This window comes from Macaca thibetana, chromosome 9, assembly GCF_024542745.1.
Source record: "Macaca thibetana thibetana isolate TM-01 chromosome 9, ASM2454274v1, whole genome shotgun sequence".
Taxonomy (NCBI): domain Eukaryota; kingdom Metazoa; phylum Chordata; class Mammalia; order Primates; family Cercopithecidae; genus Macaca; species Macaca thibetana.
The window spans coordinates 16,434,391-16,456,252 of NC_065586.1; the positions used below are offsets into that span (position 1 = coordinate 16,434,391).

The following is a 21,862-nucleotide window of genomic DNA, read 5'->3' on the forward strand; positions in this document are numbered from 1 at the left end:
ACCAAATGCCCCTCACTTACAGATCCACTGATTTTGCTCTCAGAATATTTTAGTTGTAGTGAGATTCCTTTTGTTTCCCTATTTTAATCACAAATAGTCCTTGATATTGATTTGCTAGATAAAAGGAGAGAGCAAGAATGAGATCTGAAAAATGGGCCCACAGAGAGAGGCATTTGAGAGAGGACTGCTGAATACAAATCCAGAACAAAGTTATTTAGCGAAATGCCAAAGTGGTCATTCATCCAAACTGGCACATCCTATTAGAAGCTATCTTTAATGTGGTATTGCCAGGCGTTGTCATAAATATCACGGGTTAGAAATTTCTGTGTGCATGGAATAAGGATATGTTCCTGCTAGGATGCAGCAATATTTTTATCATCACCACACAATATTTATTAAAGTTCTCTCAGTACACACGCCACGGTAGAAGGCAGTATCTTTACGATAAGCACAATAGGTTAATGAGTAAAAAGTCAAAAGCACCCTGAAAAGCGAAAATGAAAGACAAATGACATCTAATGAGTTAACGTTCTTCACAGGGTGCGTCTCCTGGTGGAGGAGGGTTATGAAGATCGAATTCTGGTAGCACATGACATACATACGAAAACCCGGCTGATGAAATATGGAGGTCATGGCTATTCTCATATACTCACCAACGTTGTTCCTAAAATGTTACTGAGAGGTATAACTGAGAATGTGCTCGATAAGATTCTAATAGAGAACCCTAAGCAATGGCTAACTTTCAAATAGGATGGTTGCTTATGAATTCGCACCTTGCGTGTAAAACTGGCGGAGAACATTCAGCGATTTCCAGTCCACTGAGAGCTATTAATCAGTTACCTAGGACTAATGACAGATCATTTCCTTCTGACGAGAAGTAGGAGGGTTTGCCTTCTCTGAGACCAGCTATTACACCTGTGCCTCTAGGGAGTTACTCAGCCTAATTGAGCCCTATTATTTTGCCTTAACAAAATAAATACAGAAGTACCTATTTCTAAACAATGATTTAAAGTCTATATCCCCTAAGCTGAGTTGTTGTTTTTCTCCCTAATCTACCAGCTGCACTACTTCAGAAAATGTAAAGTGTTTCTAGTTGAATTATTCCCTTCTTGAGCGATCTAATGTTTCTTGTAATATTGATGATCCTACTAATTATCCTGCTGTTCTTTAATTAATGCTTAATGAATAATATGGCACTTTAAAATAGCTTCTTCAACAAGGGAAGTTAAATTTTGAGACTTTTTCCCCAAAGGATACTGACTGTAATACGATTACCAATTCACAATGATAAAAATATTTTGAAAGGTTAATTTTATGCTGTCCACCTATCTATATATTCTTCTAATAAAATGGTTTTGATATCTTTGGCTTTCTGGTATCTATTTTTGCCGTAAATTTTGCTGTTTTGCAACCTTTGTATAAGAACACATAACACTACTGAATTATAAAAATTCAATCATAAAAGTCAAAATATATTACATAATATAGTTTAATGAATCATTACATTTATAATAACAAAGGCCACAATTTAATTAACTGATAAGATATAATGCAAAATAAAGGAGAAATGTTTGCCTTATATATATTCCCTTTATTTCCTTTACCTTGTGTTTTTCCTTGGACCTAAACAGAGAAAATAATGCTTATTTATCTGAAGAAAAGGTCAGATCTATTGGAAATGACAGCCTGATACTAGAGCCTCCTCTTTAAAAGGTATCCAGCCCTGATATTTTGTGTAAATAAAGCATTTTTAAAAACTCTTAGTTAAAACACTTAGGTGATGGCCACTGCTGCTTATAAATTCATCTTTTGGTTGAATCTTCACTATGCTATTTGGCACCTAAAAATATTCTCCAAACCCTTGCTGCCAATTCCTCTTTGATAAATATATAGTTAATCTGAAATAAAATCCATTGTGATTCATTTATGAGTTATCTTACATATCACAAAGGCCAATTAGAATTTGTCCTTATTCTTGATGAAAAGTTTGTTTTTAATCATAAAAATCGTGACAGTTACTCAGACGCAGGCATTTCAACAGAGCTAACACCACCTTCAGATAGGCACACCATGCATAACTCTTGGGAAGTTGAGCTTTGCTAAATAAAAGATATTTTGGCTGATCAGAGATGTTCAAGCTTTCTGTGTATTGGAACAGAAAGTAACAAAGAGGAATGATCCAGGAGAACAAATTAATTCCTTTAAATAAAAAAAAATGCAAGTGTCCTTCACCAGTAAAGGAAGCAAATTTTTAAAATTTCTGTTTTTGAAATCTACTTGTCAAAGAGTTTTCAAAGGCAATGAAAGGGGAACAGATTTTTCATTGTAATAGTGGAAGTTGTGTGATAGTTAGGAGATATCAACATGCATTTTTAATCTTTTCCTTAGATGAAAGAGATGGCTTTTGGCAGTGTGTTCTAACCAGCAAGAAAAGATTTGTATTACTCTCCAAATCTACTGTACTGTCAGCTTCAGTCCACCTGAGAAAAAAGAAAAAAAATTGATAGCTCAAATGCGTATAATTCATAAACACTGCAAAGGAGAGCCACTTGGTGTCTGCAGTCCTCATATTAACAATCTGTCACAGAATGCAGTTAAAGTATTGATTGGCATATGGTAATACAACAACCATAGCCTTAACTTACAGACCTGTAAAATAAAGGGCATTTTTACCGAATACAATTAATTTTCTAGATAACTCTTAAAGAGAAGTTGTTTTAACTGTTCTTGCTACTCCATATATTGTCGTTCAAAATATATTTTAACCCAAAATAAGTTAAATAATTTATGCATGTTTGTGTGTATATATATGCATATACTTCTTTATATTAAAATTTTGAGGCTATACAGCCACTGTGCCCTATGGAATAAAGCCATATATATATGTTTTATATGTATATGTTTTATATGTATATAAAACATTTCATCTAACATATATATGTGTGTGTGAGTATATGTGTGCATGTTTAGCAGATATTTGTATAAAATATAAACACTGTTGTCATATTGGTTATATGTGAAATTGTTAATTTTGAAATAACCTCAGGCCACAGACTTGTAGTAACCGTTTGAAGGCCTCACCTAGTGTCCCCTTGGTGACGTATGCAGCAGCTCAAATTAAACCTTTGTGCATTGGGTTATGAATAATCTTTTGTTCCAAAGATGGCAAAAGCCTCGGCTTGATTTGATACTAAAGAATAAATTTCTCTGACTTTCCCAGTGAATCTAAATGTATTCAGTTGACAAAATGGACACATAAGGGCTTTTTCTAAATACCGTACATAATTACACATTTTCACACTTAGAGGGTAATCCTATGATACACTGTCAATCTCTATTTTTAAAGACTATCACCAGAAAAGAGAGAAAAGAAAATTCATATAAGAAAAAGAAAATGTGAAAATGATCATAGGCTTGGGAATTCCTTCAAATCCAGAAAATTCCAGGTTAAGGCTTGAAGTAGAATCATTCCCAGGTCTAGCTCTAAAGTTAACAAGAGTACAAGGCAAACAATTTCTTTGGGGACAAGCAGCATTATTTCAATTAGACCTTCTCCTGCAGAGTAAAAATCATTCTTCCCCACGCTATGAATGGACTCCAAGTATCATAATAAGCAGGTAAACTCACAAGAACCAAAGCCGACATATGGATAAAAGCAGCAAGATCACAGTACACCAAAGTATCATATATATTGAAGAAATAATTCAATGTCTTAGATTTGTCTATAAAAATTTGTGATCTATATAGGACTTCATTCACATGGACACTAACGATAAGGAGTATTTGCTTTGGCGGTAGTGGATCACACATCTGCTTATCTTGCTTTGATATTTTTTACATAATGTTTCTGAGTGATACAGATGTGAGTCAGGTAGCATTTGATTTCCCCACATATACACAACCGAGGTGCCCTGCCATTGGCATCCCCTGGGATCCTTGATTCACTGACGTTAGCCATACGCATCCAGTGTTCAAACTCAGAATGATTAGCTTAGTCTCTGCATTATCAGTCAGCATAAATAATAAATCCAGAAAACGTGCTGTATTTGTTGTTGTTCCCTCCATGGGCTTTCCCGCCATCTAATTTGATATAGACTTCGTCTCCCGGCTCCAAATGAAGAACCACACTGTTACTGGCATAGTCGTAATTCTGATCAGCATCCTGGGCAATTGCACTAGCACGCACCTATGTGAAACAGACAAGAATTAGGATGCGTAAATGAGAATTCTCAAGTTTTCTTTTTGCCATTCATGCAGCATCACAAGCTGACTTGCTGCCATAGCACAGAATTTAGTGTAGGAAAGTCCCTGTTGACCTCAGAGCTTTATGAGAATAGTGCTGTGGCAGTTTCAGCTACATTGGTAAGGAGGAGGACAGAAAGGGACAAAATAGTGCTTCAGTGGGGACAATTCTGGCAGTCTTCTCTAACTCCACATTCTAAACTATGCATACAATTTGTCATCTTCCTGTATCACTTGTTTTTCTAACTCCTTCAATCCCTATGCCCAATCACATTTTGAAATGAAACTAATAGTATTTTTTTGCGTTTTAGTTTAAGCCAAATAGCAATATTCTAATCAGCTGTTTATGAGTACAGAAGTTCAAGTCTTAAGTTCAGCTGTTCACCACAATTATTAGAAAACTGAGGTATGTAATAGCTAAAAATACCCAGGAAAATACCAACTCCTCTACTACTTACAAAGAAAAAAAAGAAAAAGTCTTTTGATTTTGGGCTTTCCAAATCTAATTCATGTAAAGCCCCCTTTACCAGGCTGCTTCAGAAGCTCATTTATACGTCTTTGATTATATCACCCAAGTTTTCAGAGCTCCTTTTTCCATCGTGTCTTTTTATTACTTAACTATGACATGTGCATTTAAATCAACAATTTAACCTCAACATATCTAAAACTTAAAGAAGGGACTAAATTTTCATGTTCTGAGGCCTCTCACGTTTCAAGAATTTTTGAATGATTTCATTGAATATCCACTTACACTTAGGAGATTCTAAATATGTGGCTTGATTTGAGGACAGAGGCTGCTTATAATCTGCCCATGGTAAGCCTGTGATCTCATTAGTGAGTTGATAGACATTTACAAACAGTCAAATTGCTTATCTCATGCATTGTGGACATTCTGTCAGATCCTTAGCTCAAATTAGGCTTCATGTTCATTTAGATATATTTTGATTCTGCCTTGGAAAATCTTTCAACAGGCAGACTTAGATTTGATTTATTTCAGTAAAGCAACTACTTTGTGGCTTGTTTCATTTCTATTCCACTATAATGATATTTCCCTGAATAACATAGCAAGTGATTTAGTGGTTTTGTAAACCTGCACTATGTAATAATGCATGATTTGGGGTACAATATGCTGGATTTTATCACTTGGAAAAATGAGAGAAATGAGACAGAAGTTCAGAATTTCCAAAATTTAAATGATGGGTTTTCCAATTAAATTTTCATGTGATATGTTCTCACATTAATGCTGAAACGTTAAAAAAAGGAGAAGGCTCTTTAACACTGCTGAACCTGTAAAGTCATTTGAGTAGTATCTTTAAAATGTCTTTCTGGGTATCATATAGCAAAAGGAGAAAATGACCCAAAGGATTTAGAATTGCTTAGCACTGTACTAATAGGCACTAATATAATGAAAACAATATACCATGTAATTATGCTTGGAAGCCTTGACTCCAAAGTATATGCCAATTTAGTAAAGTGGTCCGTTTTGACCATTAAATAATAATGCAGTTTGACTTCATAATATTTTCTAAAAATTAATCATGAGTTTGTAGGAGTTGAATGCTTTGATTCATTTATTTCATCTACCCATGAATTCCCAGGGAAACAAATCTACAAGAAGGATATTGGTATTATGACTTGTGTTTTTTCTCATCTGTGGATTTTTAATGGGTGAAAAAATTTAAAAACAAAATATTAATAAGCTATATTAGTAATACATTAGTTATCAACCCATAATATACTCCTCAGCTATTACTAAAAACCAGACACATTTTATTCAGTGCTTTGGGTGTTTAGGACATATTCTATGGTTATTGGGCTTTAACATGGTTTTCTACATGAAGGTATTGGAGAAACAGGACATACTAAAATTATGTGATTTAGACACAATAATCCTTTTAAAAATATAATGCCATTTTTATTCTCCAGGGTGTAACCATAAAACCAAGTAAACATCACCATTTTCATTCAGCAGGTGTAACCACAAAAACCTACGAATGCATTAGAGTGATTCCACAGACTGAAAGGTTACCCTCACAGTTTACACCACCTTTGTTGGATCAAGCCAGTGTGATTGCTCTTTAATGAAGGTAATTCTCTAAGATTTTAACCTATACTGTACTGTAAGACTGTCCCAATTAAATAATTGCCATACTCCAGTGTACTTGGCATGATTTTGGTATGCCTGCTCACCTGATCATACTCTAAAGATATAACAGGACTTGAAATTTCAAGCTCTAGTATCCAGCTCAGTGACTTCAACAATTCTTTCAAGCCATCAAACTATTGAGGAAGGTAATGTGTTCACCCTGGAGGCTATTTCCAGATTCCTAAATGTACACTGATTTCAACATTCTGTCTGGGAATACAATCCATCCTTTCTTCAGCGCAATCGACCGATTTCTACCTAAATTTACTCTAATATCTTTTCTTATTACAAGATAACTATTTAGATTCTGCTTTATCTTTAGTTCATATTTCTTTAACCCTAAAAAGATTATTAATTTGACATGTCATTGATCTCTCTAATAAGTGAATACCAACCCACAAACCACTCATCCTTTTAAAAATATTTCGTGTGCATTAGTGCCATAACTCATAAATTTTTAAGAGTACCAACTGGTCTTTAATTATTTTATGCTTTGAACCCTGAAACAGTTTTAGTTTTCATTACAGTGGCTTATTTATTATAGTGGCATTAGAGTGATTGTATTCAAATAGCAATTTTTCTTCATGTTTTCTGCTAAGAGGATTACAAACATTAAAGAGATTTCCTCCTTTCAAATGTAAAGCTATCTGAGTCGAACTTTTACCTTTAATATGCACTGTCATGGGCTTTCAACAAAGGTAGGATTAAATTTAGGTTGATGGCTTCATGGAGAGTATGAGAGCTGCGGTCCTTTTAGGGGTATGTTTCTGTGTCTGCAATAGGTTGTGTAGTTTTAGCATTATCTTATTAGTGAGGATCTATCGTTAGAGATAATATTTATGGTGACATTTGTAATTTAATTAATTGCCACTGATGTTCTCATAATTTCATTTGCATTGCACTTCTGTGGAATCATAAACAAAAGGTTAAGTGGCACATCAGGTTAATTTACCAGTCTTTGATGTTTCCATCTGTGATCTTACATTCTACACAAAGCATAACTAAAATGGCTCTCATAAGGTTATGGTCCAGAAGCATTTCTCTCTCTTAGTTTAATTTTTAGTTTAATTTTTGTGCTTCTCAAAATCCACTTAATCCATAGAACGTTACGCTGACATGGATCTCTGAGTTTCTGTTTTATGAAAACAAATTAGGTCAGCTCAGAGAGGGAGCCTGCCATTCTAAGAAGTGATCAGACCCAGAATATAATCGAAAAGAAAGAGTGAAGTGTTATTTAAAATTAATGAAAAGATTTTATAAGATTTCTCATTTGTAACTGCCTGCAGACTGGACTTGACAAAATAGTTCTAGTCTAGAGATAAAATTCCTTAACGGTAGTAGTGTAGTAACCATTTTCCAAAATAGTCCACACTGAACTAAGAAAACAATGTTGTTTACCACTATAGATTTATTTTTCTGAATTACCTGTTGCATACCTTTTGCAGAAGCAGCAGCTTAATATTACCAATGAAAAGCATTATGCATTATAAGGTCAGCTGTTTTACCTTATTCTTTTTCCTGATCTTCATGGAATGTGTGTGCTAGCATGATACAAAGGAAGATTTTACACCCCAAACAATGAAATAATTTTAAAAACAAAATGCACATAGAACACCTACTTGGTGTTATTTTCTTGGAATCAGTGTAATATACACAGGCTCAGCAGTCTAGACGTTAACATTTAAACTAATTTAAATGTATTAATCCCTGCTTTTTTCATGCAATTGCAATTTCCAGATATTTAAAGATACGAGCATTTTTATACATTTGCTGATAAAATTGGAATCATTTCATTTTAATTGATACCTCTAAAAATCATCTCTTCAGCCCGATTGTATTTTCCAGACCTGACCTTTGAGTCAGAAGAGAGCCAATTTGCAAATAAAGGGGTGTCTCATGGCTGCCTGCTGAGGGGCTGTTCATAAGCCTTTTTGTGAGGGTGATTCAATAGCTCCATTCTGGTGCAGTGAGTCATGCCCGTTTTAGCCATTTGCCTATAACTGTTTTACTGCCCTGTGAATAATTTTTATTTATCTTGATATTATTTTCATGCATAACAACTGTAATAAACAACCCTGTCAGTGCCTCCTGGTGGCCATTTTTCCTCTTTTTGTTCTATGTGTCCTGAGGGTCCCTTAGCTATTTGTAGGATAGGGTAGGGAACAGGACGTTTTCTGTCTTTCTCTCTTACGCATTTAAGACATCTTTTTTTGTTGTTGTTTGGTCTTTCACTTTTGAAAGAATTCTGACCCTGAATTAGGTCTTCCGAATCCTGCTTGAATGGTGCTTAACAGAAACCTGGGTGATAGCTAAGAATCTCTGAATGTCCAGGGGGCGAGTTACCTAAAGCCCAATAGACCTCGTTTAAGTCAAAGTTGCAGCAGGAGAGGAGGTCTCTTGATGGCGATGCCAGGGTCGCGGGCCATCCCCTATGCCACTCAATAAGCAAAGTTAAAACCCAGAAACTCAGCCCCAACCGCAGGCTACAGGCTGCAAGGCCTCGCCCCAGTGGCTACTGATTCAGCGTGCACAGAAGGTCCCATTACACTTTTAGATAGTTGCAAATATTATTTTCCTCCTCTGACTAAAAGATCAAACAAGCTTCGGTTTTGCAATGACCTCGAATTTCTCCACAGTAAAGTGGCCCCAGCAGAATACTGCAGACCCATGCGTAGCCCTTGCAGCGGCGCCGACTGGCTCAGGGAATCAAATACTCTTGGCCGGCTGGTCCAGAGGGTGATAGACTCGAGGCTGGGCTCGAACCGGTCGCCCCCGCAAGCCACCTGCCCGAGCGTCCTCTGACTCCATAGAGAGTTTGGGTTCTGAGTCTAGCTGCGCGCTGTGTTTCACTGCATGAACCCCCGAATCTCAACTATTCTTTTTGTTATCAGCACGCCTTGCCTCTCCCCTCCGCTATTTTTTGGCTGAAAACGAAACTGGAGTTTGCGCCTTGAAATTGACTGTATCTGAGTTTCACTGCCTGGGACGCCGCAAGGACTTGGCGACCGCGGGCCCCACAGTCGCTCCTCCGTTGTGGCTGCGCCCGGCTTGGACTCACTCTTTCGGGGCCCTTGTTTCTCCCTCGGGCCTTTGTCTACCACCCCCGAGTCGGTCACCCTGCCACGCCCATTCCGGACTCCCCCAGCCCTCTCCACTCCCCAGAAAGCCCGTAAGCGACCAGCGCACGAGCTGTCCCGGGGACCCAGCTCCCGGCTTCCCGCCCCTCGAGGGTTGCGCTCGCAGGCGCGCGCACCGATCGAGGGTCCCAGACTCCGGAACCGCCCTCTCCAGGCCGCTGGGCGCCCTCCTGCGCGCACGACCCCCGCCTCTCCAGCGTGGGACGGCGTCCCCCCTCGCCGTCGCTCCGGGAAGCCCGGCCGCCGCGCCCTTCCTCCTCGGGCTCCCACCCCCATTTCCGGGGTCTCCTCCCTCTCTCCCGCACCTTCCCGCGCTCCCTCCCCGCCCTCCCCGCCGCCCGCTGGCGTTCACCTGGTTGTTTTTGCAGAGATCAGCCCACATGCTGGTGCCGTCCCCTCCGCGCATCAGGACGTGGTAGGTGAAGAAGTAGATGCCCGGGATGGAGCAGGTGAACTTGCCGGTGGTGGGGTCGTAGTGGTTTCCGAGGTTGGTGACCACGTCGTCGAACTTGAGCACCTCGTAGCCTTCGTGCTGCCGCTTGAGGCCGGCGTAGAAGGCGATCTTGGGCACCGTGCTGTAGGTGGCGGCGCTGATGGCCCCGGCCGCGTTCAGGCCGGGTGCCCCGGGCGGGCCCGGCAGGCCTTGGCGGCCCGGCTCGCCCTTCTCGCCCGGGGGCCCCATGGGGCCCGGCGGCCCGGGCTCTCCGGGGGGCCCGCGCGGACCAGCCTTCCCGGGTCGGCCGGCCTCGCCTTTGGGGCCCTGGATGAAGGTGGGCAGGGACTGCATGAGGCCGCGGTCGGGCGTGGCAGCGGTGCTGGGCGCCTTGGTGCCCCCGTAGGGGTCGCAGACCATGCGGCAGGTGCCCAGCATCTCGTAGTGCGCCGACGTGCCGGCCGAGCTCACCAGCACCGGGATGAGGATCACCAGCAGCAGCACCATCACCACCCCCAGCGCCCCGGCGGCGATCAGGCGCCTCCTGCTGCCCACCAGCCGGCTCAGCGCGGGGCGATCCTCTTGTCTGCTTTTGGACAGAATTTTGAAGGTTGGGCGGGGACCTCTTCAGAGCCGAAAACAACCCCCTGCGAACCCCAACTCCCCTGGGCGGGCGCGCGCCGGCCGCTGCTGCCGACTCCTGCTCCCCCCGCGGAGGCTGCGGCTGGGGAGGGAGCGCGGGCGCCCAGTGACTTGAGCCGAAGTCCCGAGCCTGGGGTGGGGGTCGGGGGAGGGGTGCGCGGGGCGCCCTCGCCTCCCGCGAGCTCCTTCGCACCTGTGGCTGCAGCGGGCTCCGGCGCGGCCACCGGGAGGGCAGAGCCAGCCGCCGCCTCCTGCGCTCGCCCGGGCCGCTCACACTTTTATGCCGCCGCCGCCTGCGATCGACTTTTCCGTTTTTGCAGACTGCGCCAGTTCGCACCAACTTTCCGTCTGAAGTTGCCTTTTTCTGCCTCCTCCTCCTCTTCTTTCGCTCGCTCAGTTCGCCCGTCCGCTGCCTTTTTTTTTTTAATTGCCTCCTTTCTCTCTTCCTCCTTTGCCACCACCACAACTCGAATAGACGCGCACCCCAAAGCCCCGCGTGGGCCCGGGCGTCCCCCGGGTGCGCCCAGCGGCGGCGGCGGCGGGCACTGTCGGCTCGGCGAGGCTCGGGGCTGGGGTGGAGGAGCGAGCGAGCAGCGGCGAGCGCCTCACGGCCGGGAGCGGAGCGAGAGAGAGACTGAAGGCAGAATTCTGCCTGGGTACCACCTGCCAGGAGAAGAGGAGGCTGACAAACGCGCGCCGGAGCAATTTATAGGCACCCAAGGCACAGAGGAAGGGGAGCCGCTTTGGCATCTCATTGCAGCATCTGCTCTGCTCATCCCACTCAGAGAGAGTTTGGCATTACTCTGACAATGTGGGATTTTTTTTTTCGGCCTCTCTTTTTTTTCTCTCTCTGCACATGGATGAACAGTGAGATTCTGAATACTCCCTTGCTGAACCAAGCGATGGCAGGTCCTGCTGGACCCACCTGGGGGAGAGAGACAGCTGTGCGACAGCTTTCAGGGCTCAAGGGTCACACCTAAGTCCCAGATTTCCCCACTGCCAGCAGCCCCAGTTGGAGGGTGGAGGTGAAGGTTGAAAGGAGGGTGGCTGAGTTGACAATGTTTCTTTGCTGGCTCCTCTACAATCAGTGCTTCAGGTGTTTCTCAAAATGCCACTTTTAACAGAAGGAGGGCCTTTTAGAATTTTCCAGATGCTAGATGTGATTTTCTTTTAACCTGATGGTTTTCCTCCTCTGCCTTCTAAATGAATAAGATGTTACCCCAAGAACAGCGAGGTATGTTGAAAAGCCAAATAACATTTCTGAATGATTTAAAATGAACATGTCCACCGCATCTGGGGGAGGGGGGGTTGGTCCTTTTTACAAATGCTGCACCGTGGTGAGTGCATACATATGTACTCTACTTACAGGCTTACAGTTCTAGCAATCTTTCAGGGGATACTGCCAATGGACCTGAAGTTGCATTTACTTAAAGTCGCTAAATGTACGAGAAATAATCACTTGTCAAAATGGCGTCAAAATATCAAGCAAGGAGCATTTACACAAGTGCTGGGCAATGTCTTTTCCTAGGATATGGAAAGAGTTCTTATAAGCTCCATAGCAGATTTCCCAAATGTACATTGAGGGAGGGAAGAAATAGGAGAAATACAAGAAACAAGAGCCTCCATTCTCAGTGGGTGAGCTGCAGAAAGAACAGGATGGTTTATCATATTACTGGAAAGCTCCCAGTAGATATCAGGCAAGTCATCCCACCAACAAATACATAAGACACACAAGAATGGCTTTAAATAAATAAGTAGAATTGATTCCTAAATCATACTTCGGCATTCAGGAGCAACAGATGTCAATCAAACGTAGGTGATATTTGCTTGTCAATACGAGGATGATGGCTGGGAAGACGGTGACTTATTACATCAGGGTGAGAATGTGAAATGAGAAGCAGGAACAAATAAGACTCCAGCAAGCAAACAATAACATCCTGGGTGATGATCAAGCAGCCTGTGATCTAGTCTGCGGGTGTCACAGCATGGACTTCTCCTTTCCTCCCTGTGCCTCAACCTCCCCGCCCCCCAGCCTACTCCAGTCCCCCCCACCAATTTAATTCTTTCTTTTCTTCTTCTCTGTTTCACAACAAAATAAGGTCAAATGAGCAGACAGAAGGAAACAAAGATTCATTGATTCTTTTAAGAGAAATGTCAGTAGCTCCTTCAAGCCTTGCCTGGGAGAATCAACCCTAAGAGGTGTGCTGTGTGGCCCAGTGGGGTGGGTGTCTCCACCTCCTGGTTACTGACAGAGCCACACTGTTCCTGGAATTGGAAAACAGTCCTTCCCACTTCTCAAGCCTTTAACTTTTATTTTAGGGTAGTGGTTTTATAAATGTGCGCCTATTGCTTGGGCATAATTGTACACATATTTCCATAATAGTTTCGTTCACATGAGCTGCCTTATTTTCAAATTTTTAAGCAGCAAACACATAATAAGTTCTTCCTGGCCACAATATTTACTTTCCTAACACCCTCTGGATTGCTTCTTAAAAGTCACCTTCCTTTTGGAGGACAAAATGGTGAGGTTTGCTGCCAGCACTGTCGGGGGGGAGGGGGGGCGGGTAGGGTATTAAAACTCTGATGCACCAAATTATCAAATTTCATAAGGCCTCTCTATTGCTACGAAGAGTTCTGTAGGTGACACAAAAGGAGTTTTTTAAAGGTAGAGATTCATGGAGAAGTTCTCATCAAAACCTCAAGCTATGTGGAGTTTTCCCATTGACTAATGCTTAAGATATATTAGAGTCAAATGCTCATAAAATGTTCATCAATGCTCATAAAATATTACAGTTGAAATGGACCCTCTGTACATGCAGATGATGAGACCGAAATGAGCTTCCAGGAGGATCAGCACCATTCAACGGGCTTGCTGCTTGCACTCCCCTCTGCACAATATGGATACATCCCATCCCAGCCTGAGACTGGTCATACTAGTTCTAGTAACTGAGGCTTTCCTCCTTCTACTTTCTCTGACGCCAAAGCAAGTTTGATTTTGCAAGTGAGTGCCCTCACATTTTAAAGCTCTGCTAAGATTTAGAAAGGCACTCAGCAGTCACCATTCATGACGAAAGCATTCCCTCCCAGGCCACATGGCTGACCCCAGACTTTCTATTAACTGCACAAGCCTGGGCAACGCATGGATATTTGACTTTGTAGTGAAGCAGATTTAAATTCTTGGTCTCCTTCCTCTCCTCTAGAAGTGTCTCACTGTGCACTTTGGGGGAACATTTTGGTTCCCTCATGATTTTCAAGGACGACTTTGTAGTAAACGAACTTATGGCTGGTTTTTGCCACTTTCTACTGCTTGAATTTCCCAGAAGGTTCTCTGCAAAGTTACTCACGCTTCAGCTCTTGTTCCGACAGTTTGGATAAACCATCTGATATGGCATATTACTCATCATCTTTATATGTATATAATAATAGAAAACGTGTCAATTAAAAAAATATTTGATTTTCTTCAGTCCTCATTAAAGAACCAAGTTTTCTCTCATATTTGATAAGAATCTTGGAAGTGTGCCCTGGAATCTCATTTCTGCAGCATCTCCCAACCGTCTGTCAAGTAAACACCAGGCTCCCTACTCCCAGTTCCACCTGTACCTGGGCCTTGCAGACCCTCCGGACGATGAAGTCCAATCCAGAAAGCCGTGATCGTAGTTGGATCACAATCCTGTGATTTTCGTCTTTCCCACATCATTTCTGTTGCTTTCAGAAAGCTGAGCAGATCCTAAGCACACGACTCCCACACAGACGTGCACGGCCATCCATTAATCATTATTGAGTATCTACGGACAGCACAGCCCTACGCTGGGCTCTTACCAGGCAAACAAATATTTAGTCATGAAAATGATTTCCAAATCCAGCAGCACTTAAGCAGAAATAGCATTTCTTAGAACAGGAAAAAAATAAAACAAATTAACAAACCCAAGGACTGTCTAGAGAATCAGACATAAAAAATACAAAAAAAAAAAAAATTGGAACTAGATCTACTATTTATCTTTAATTTTGTGGTCTCCAAATTGCATTTCAGAACATATACTCCTTTGACTGAAGAATTGTACATTTCTAACTAGAAAGGGTCTGCCTGGAGTTATGTAGGGAAGCCGTATGTCCTGATGGCTTTGGAATCAGATGGGTCTTAATTTGAATCCTAGCTTCCTCATTTAGGAGCTGTGAAAGTTACTTAATCTCCCAGAGGCTCAATTTCCTTTCCTGTAAAGTGGAAATAACACTAATACCTAAATTATAGGGTTGTTGTGAAGATTAAGTGAGTTAATGCGTATAATTACAATGGTACCCAATTTATAATAAGAGCCCAATAACTGCCAACTGTCAACTTAGCATATTGTAGGACTACTGAGTAGTGTATGCCTATGAATTGAATGGAAGAATGCAAGGCTTAGTTAAGGAAGCTGAAACCAAAGGGACTGACTTAAGACAAGTGGCATAAAATGAACAGTAAGTATGATAGACTTGGATAAAACTGACGGGAACACGAAAGTTCTCTAGGAGAGTTGCCGAGGTGTACTCTCCTGTAATATCAAGCAAAACAAAACTCAAAACAAGGATCACATTACCCTTCTCCAAAGTAAGAAGACAAAGTTTTATATCAAGGTCATTTGAATTCATTGTACTTTGATAGCCCAAGTTTTCAGATGTAAGACCTAGTTGGATGTATTAACGTGTGTTTTTTTGTCCTCTAGGAATTCCCCAAGTCAACAAGTTGCAAGTGTATTTAAAAATTATTGTGGTCGTTATTAAGGAACTGTTTCTGTGGATAACAATTCTCAAAGAAGCAAACATACCTTTGTTTTGTTGTTTGTTGTTTTTTTGGGTTTGTTTTATTTATTTATTTATTTATTTTGAGACAGGGTCCCACTCCATCCCTCAGGATGGAGTGCAGTGGCACAATCTCGGCTCACTGCAACCTCTGCCTCCCAGGTTTGAGGGATTCTCATGCCTCAGTCTCCTGAATAGCTGGGATTACAGGCATGCACCCCCCGTACCAGCTAATTTTTGTGTATATATATAATTTTTTTTTAAGTAGAGACAGGGTTTTGCAATGTTGCCCAGCCTGGTCTCGAACTCCTGGCCTCAAATTATCCACCTGCCTCGGTCTCCCTAAGTGTTGGGATTAGAGGAGTGAGCCACCGTGCCCGGCCCTGCTTTGTACATGAACTAGAAGAGCAGTCCCTCTGAAAGACAGCTAAGTCATAGTCACAACTGTAGGGAATTTTCAACACGAAACTTTCCATAGAAGGCAATTTGGAAAGCTAGCTTGGCAGGTGTATTGTCAAAAATTATTGAACCGCCAAATGGAGATAGTTACCAGCACGTTACATAAGACTCAGTGTACAATGTATGGCTTCATATTGGTCCATACTTCTATCAGTCAAGAGAAGGATGAAATCTCAAGTATGGATGTGACACTTTATACCTGCCATGGGTAGAATGTTCAATCCGTATGAACTTACTTGATGTAGAATTAAAGGAAAAGTTACCAAGAATGAGATCTGAGAGCTTAGCATGTCCTCCTAAGCTATGGCCATGATAACTCATCATACAAGGAAAATAAGTGAATTCAAAGAACTAAAAGCAGCTGCCATTAGATTACAGGGAACTTTCAAACAAAAGATACATCATAGGAAGTCAGGTGAGAAGCTGTCAACCGGGCAGGCAGTGATAAGAATCGTAGTTGTCTTATTGTACTGTTTTGTTTTGTTCAAAAAACCTAAAGCATCATGCATTTTGAAATCAGAGTTTGCAGAGAACCCCCAGCAGAGCCAGGACGTGCCAAGAGTGACTGATATTTCTAGAATCTGAATCTGGCTCTTGAAGTAATAAGGCCGGAGGAGACATGAACATCAAGAGAAAGTGTATTCAGCTCCATTCCTATGTCAATGTAGCTTCAGAGCAAGTCACCTTCAACGAGGAGCAGCACATCCTGTAAACAAATACCGTGCCCCTTGGGTACTTATGTGCAAATAGACATATCAGCTTTTCCCTAATGCAGGCAGTCTCTTGGGGGTAGTTCTATAACATGTAAAAATAGATATAATTTGAAACCATAATCCTGAGAGTAAATTGTGAAGGTATTTTAGATTTGTAATAAGTTGCAGGAGGAGAAGAGAGAAGACAAAAGTAACCTATCGTAAGTGGCTGTATGTTCCATATAAGTAATTGTATCCCTCAGTGTTTCCCATTGAAAGTAGCTGTAATAATTCATGCTTTAATTCATTAATCAGTAACTTAGTCTCCGGCTCTGGAAAGTGGAAAAAGTTCATAAAAGTTGGTCCTACTTAGATGGAAATTTGGAGTTTTCGTTTTTCCCGAATTAGTCAACGTACAAGTAGAAATCCTTACACCTGCCAATACCCACAAAGGTGTCTATGTTTTCACACAGGCCCGTCTAATTACATATCAGCAGTTAAGATGTTTCTCCCCATTCTAGCCGCGTCTAAGATGCTAATGATCCTGGGAGTTTTAGCAGCCTGCTGCTGCAGTGTTTGAACCATTCCAGTAAGCAGCAACTTTGCAGGGACAAGGACAGAGGTAAGGTTTGTTTGTTTGGTTGATTGGTTGGTTTTTGTTTTGTTATCAGTGGGCACCTTTGTGAAAAAAAGTTAAAACGATCAATTACATTAGGGGATTAACTGAACATGTCTATTATCCAATAGGATATCCATTATCCATTATGTATTTACATTTGTGTGTATGCCTTCCATTATGCATATCTATATTATTTCTTTTACATTTACTGTTAAGAATTTGTTTTTGTAGGTGAGCAGAGGGTCTCAGTGGCTACATAATGAGGGTCAGATATTGAGTACCCATGATGGTTTCTTTTTGTCCAAAGCCCCAGTACATAGGAACATTGTTCTGTAATGACACAGACAACCGACTGGCCCTCTGCCCATGTTCCCCCGGAATGAGGGTGGCATTCAACCTCAGTGGCAGTTTTTGTAAAAGTTCTTGAACAGAAAAGAGAAAAAAAAATCAGAGCGAATTAAAAGGGATTTTAGGAGAAGTGTCCTCAACAAAAATCACGCACTGGGCCAAGCACGGTGGCTCATGCTTGTAATCCCGGCACTTTTCGAGGCCAAGGTGGGAGGGTCACTTGAGTCCAGGAGTTCGAGATCAGCCTGGGCAACATAGGGAGACTTCATCTCTATGAAAAATAAAATAAACAATTAGCCAGGCCTGGTGCTGGGATGGTGTCACTGCACTCGAGCCTGCGCAACAAATTGAGACCCTCTCTGTCCCAAAAATAAAACACTTTTTAAAAAAATCATGCACTGAGTCTAAACTACACAATCAAGCTTTCCTTCAGAAATTCTGAAAGAGCCAGACGGCCCTAATCCAATGCTTTAATCTAATGTTTGACTGCACTGGTTAGAATGAATTCTCTGGGTATATCCAGTCTATTGTCTTCTCATTAATGTGTAACATTTAATTCCATTTTATTTAAAGCATGGAAGAAGAGAAGCGGACTTTGCTGACCATTTCCCTTCCTCCAGCCTTTCTGACTGTCTCACACAGGTGTCAGTGGTCATCTTCCTTTATCAATTGCTCACAGCCTGTGCCCACTCAGCTCAGAAACAATGATATCCTTCCTTGTGGTCCACGTTGTCAGAAAGTCTGACTCCGTGGTGCCAGGCCCCGCACCATGGGTGCAAAACTTCTCTAAATTCCCAGGTTTCATTTTCATAACTGGCATTCTCTTCTACTCCATTGTTCAGTTACCGGGTATTCGCACCTTAAATGGCCTTGTCATTTCTCATTTTGCCTTCCCCCTTGACTCTTTCAACCCACCTCCTCTCTCTCTCTCTCTCTCTCTCTTTTTTATTTTTATTTTTTAGACAGTGTCTCATTTTGCAGTCTAGGCTGGAATGCAGTGGCATGATCATGGCTCACTGCGGCCTCCAGCATCCAGGTTCAGGCAATCCTCTCATCTCAGCCTCCCAAGTAGCTGGAACCACAGGTACTTGCCTCTTCACCAGGCAATTTTTTTTTTTTTTTTTTAAGGGATGAGGTTTCACTGTTACCCAAGCTGGTCTCAAGCTCCTGGCCTCAAGTGATCCTCCCGCCTCCACCTCCCAAAGTGCTACAATTACAGACGTCAGTTACCACGCCCCACTCTCACTCCTACCACGCCCCACTCTCACTCCTCCTGATCTTAACCTTCTTTCAAGACCCTGTTGCAAAGTCACCTCCTTCCCCTATCTCTCCACCCTTAGCCCCGAACTGCCAACCACTGGATCTTTCTTCCCTGTGCTCCCAAGCACATTGAATGCCTCCTCCTGAAACACTTACCTCATTCTCCTTTTGCCATACAACCTCTTCCTTTTTCCTGTTATTGAGAGAAATACAAAGTTTCTTATTCTCTAGTCTCCAACCCCGCCCTCTCTCCCACACCCGGGCACTAAGGACACATTCACTAGGGCTAAAAACATGTTTGTTTATTTGAATGGCTGAATGGGGAATGAGCAGCCCAGCTTGCCGACTATTCTATACATTTAACAAATGTAGATGTAGTGAACAATCCTGGACTGAAAATTAGACATTTCTATGACCCACCTTCCCTAAAGGACTGGACACTCTTTCAACTCTGCCAGAATGGTTAGATTAAGAACCAGCTTAGTGTCAATTCTTTACAAAAGAAGTAAAGATAAGAACAGAGAGATAACCTGCACAAGAGTTGAAGTTTAGAATGTATTAGGGCCTTGGATGTCACACCTTGTGTGTGATGGGAAGGGATGCTTGCAGATCCGCTGATATTCGGAACTGGTTCTAGTAGTTTCAATATACGATTAGATTTGTTTAACTATTGTATTTTCAAAATGCCTCACACCGTGTGTGGTGAAAGCAGAAATTGCACTGTGGTCACTGGAAGAGAACATGACTTTCTCACAGATTTCTGCCCAAGATGGTAGCCATATGAACCACCTGAATTATGTACCTCAGTGGATATTCTATGAGGTTCTTCACCTCGTCTCTTTAAGGTTTGTGGACAAGTATTTTGTCTATATCCTAGACATATAAAATAGGTTGTTTTTTTTTTTTAATAAAAATAAGAGACCTATAGTTATGTGACGGAAAGAATGGCCATGGAAAAGAAAGAATTGTACCAGAAGTGCTATGTCATAGCAATATGTGCTATGCTATATAGGAAATAAAAATACTGTCTGAGTTTCCCAATAGCCAAGGCAAAAAGGGAAACACTACAAGTTACCCTTATCTTATGATTTTTTAAAATAAACATTCCAGTTTTTCATGAGATGGGAGATTTTTTTCCTATCACAAAATTCTGGGAAGAACTTATCAAGTGAGGGATATAAAATAATATCATGGATACTAATTAAAGGTGGCTTTATAGAAAATAAAGAAATGCTTCTCAATGAGGAACTAAAGCAGTTCAAGTCTTACCCAGTTCACCATTTCCTAGAACACCTTGAAATTCATTCAAAGAAAGCTGACATGTTGAATAACAGGCAATTACTACCCCAAGAAAATGCACAATTAGCAAGAACAGAATGGATGGGATAGATTGAAGAGCAGAGACGGAAGTCTCCACCAGAAGGAGTGACAACTCGTTTTCAAATCTAAAGCAAAAGTGCAGTAAATGCTATCACTGGAGTGATGAAACTCAGCTAGAACGAATGCAAATACATTCCACATTTCTGTTTCTTTTCAGTAAGTAATTTGAAAAGATCAGTCAAATGTGTGTGACTAGCTACAGAAAAAAAAAAAAATTAAACAATTTGGCAGATTTGTTCCCAAGTCATGCCTACAATATTTTGACCCATGAATTACTATAGATATAAAAATGTTACTACTTGTATTATAAAAACACAACCTTGAGCAAATAGGAAGTTAACAAAATCACACTGAAATCTTCAATTTTGAAAACAGAAAATGATTGTCAACACTATTTGATAATGATATTCATAACCGCTGGGAACTACTCTAATAAAAAACTAACAATTATATGCACCCTCTTTGAATTTGCAAGCACTGATCTACTTACTGCAAATATAAAAGCCATTTCCCCCTCACATTTAATTTGTAACTTAGAATATTTATTTCAACCCCAGTAACTCCTTAATTTGCCCTATAGTAAGTCATTGCATAATTACTCAAAATCTCCAAAATACAGACAAGTATATGCAAGGAAAAGGCATCACGGTATTCTTGAGACAGCCAATGACTTTTCTGAAGTTTTTTCTTTTTCTTTTTTTTTTTTTTTGAGACGGAGTCTGGCTGTGTCGCCCAGGCTGGAGTGCAGTGGCGCGATCTCGGCTCACTGCAAGGTCTGTCTCCCAGGTTCACACCATTCTCCTGCCTCAGCCTGCCTAGTAGCTGGCTAATTTTTTGTCTTTTTTAGTAGAGACAGGGTTTCACCATGTTAGCCAGGATGGTCTCGATCTTCTGACCTCATGATCCGCCCACCTCAGCCTCCCTGTGCTGGGATTACAGGCGTGAGCCACCGCGCCCGGCCATCTTCTGAAGATTTTTGAGCATTCAGTATAGTAAGAATTTTAATGATCTTCAGCTCCTCTTAGATCTAGACACAAATATGGAAATGTGTATTGTGCAATGCAAATGAACTGGAAATGGGTTCGGTGGAAGGTACTGCCATCCCTGTGATGGTTGCATTAACACCCAGGACCAAAAACTGCTCAAAAGGTAACACTCTTCCGTCATTAAGAGAGAACAGGCAAACTGCTCTAACAAAATAATAAACTAGGTGTCCAAACAGGGGAAGTAAATACTTTTACATAACACAAGAGAGAATGGAGCTAGGGAGAAAAAAATGCAGGAATGTGCCAGGCATAGTGGCTTATACCTGTAATCCCAGCACTTTGGGAGATCGAGGCAAGAGGATAGTGTGAGTCCAGGAGTTCAAGACCAGCCTGGATAACACAATGAGACTCCGTCTCTACAGAAATTTTTTTTTTTTTTTAATTAACGAGGCATAGTGGCATGTGACTGTAGTCCCAACTACTTGGGAGGCTGACGTGGGAGGATTGCGTGAGTTTGGGAGGTTGAGGCTGCAATGAGCTACGATTGTGCCACTGTACTCCATCCTGGGTGACAGACAAGTTCCGTCTCAAAAAAAAAGAAATGCAAGAATAAATATGGGTACTTTACATTAGTAAAGGAGAATCTAAATGAGAGAGAAAAATAATTTGGCTGCTTTATTTGAGGGCTTTTATAGACAAGCTTTCTCAGAATAACTCAAGTTTCAAACATGGCAGCATA

General features: G+C 41.5%; 2 protein-coding genes across 7 annotated transcripts in view; one reads left to right on the forward strand and one right to left on the reverse strand.

Moving 5' to 3' along the window:
* The window catches only part of PTER (phosphotriesterase related), a 66,766-nt gene that overhangs the window by 30,404 nt on the left and 14,500 nt on the right, over positions 1–21,862 (forward strand). Inside the window, exons 4-6 of one of the 6 annotated variants that reach the window (XR_007728987.1) lie at positions 540–682; positions 6,215–6,329; positions 17,052–17,152. Coding sequence is in view for 4 of the 6 variants with exons in the window: in XM_050805407.1 (XP_050661364.1) it covers positions 540–682; positions 6,212–6,324 (256 nt within the window). In the remaining 2 variants the exon portion in view is untranslated. Of the gene's footprint in view, positions 1–539; positions 2,936–6,211; positions 6,859–13,419; positions 15,392–17,051; positions 17,153–21,862 lie in introns of those variants that run through there. The other 5 variants (XR_007728986.1, XM_050805407.1, XM_050805408.1 and 2 more) reach the window with 5 other exon arrangements.
* On the reverse strand, positions 1,978–11,281 carry C1QL3 (complement C1q like 3). The gene is made up of 2 exons (XM_050805416.1): positions 9,878–11,281; positions 1,978–4,186 (listed from the first exon to the last, which is right to left on the reverse strand). Exons 1-2 carry the CDS (start codon positions 10,463–10,465, stop codon positions 4,007–4,009), a joined length of 768 nt encoding a protein of 255 aa, XP_050661373.1. The 5' UTR covers positions 10,466–11,281; the 3' UTR covers positions 1,978–4,006.

Coding starts and splice junctions, on each gene's coding strand:
- C1QL3 (XM_050805416.1), bottom strand. CDS start 10,465: ATGGTGCTGCTGCTGGTGATCCTCATCCCGGTGCTGGTGAGCTCGGCC. Junction 4,187..9,877: donor ATCTCTGCAAAAACAACCAG/GTGAACGCCAGC, acceptor TGTTTCACATAG/GTGCGTGCTAGTGCAATTGC.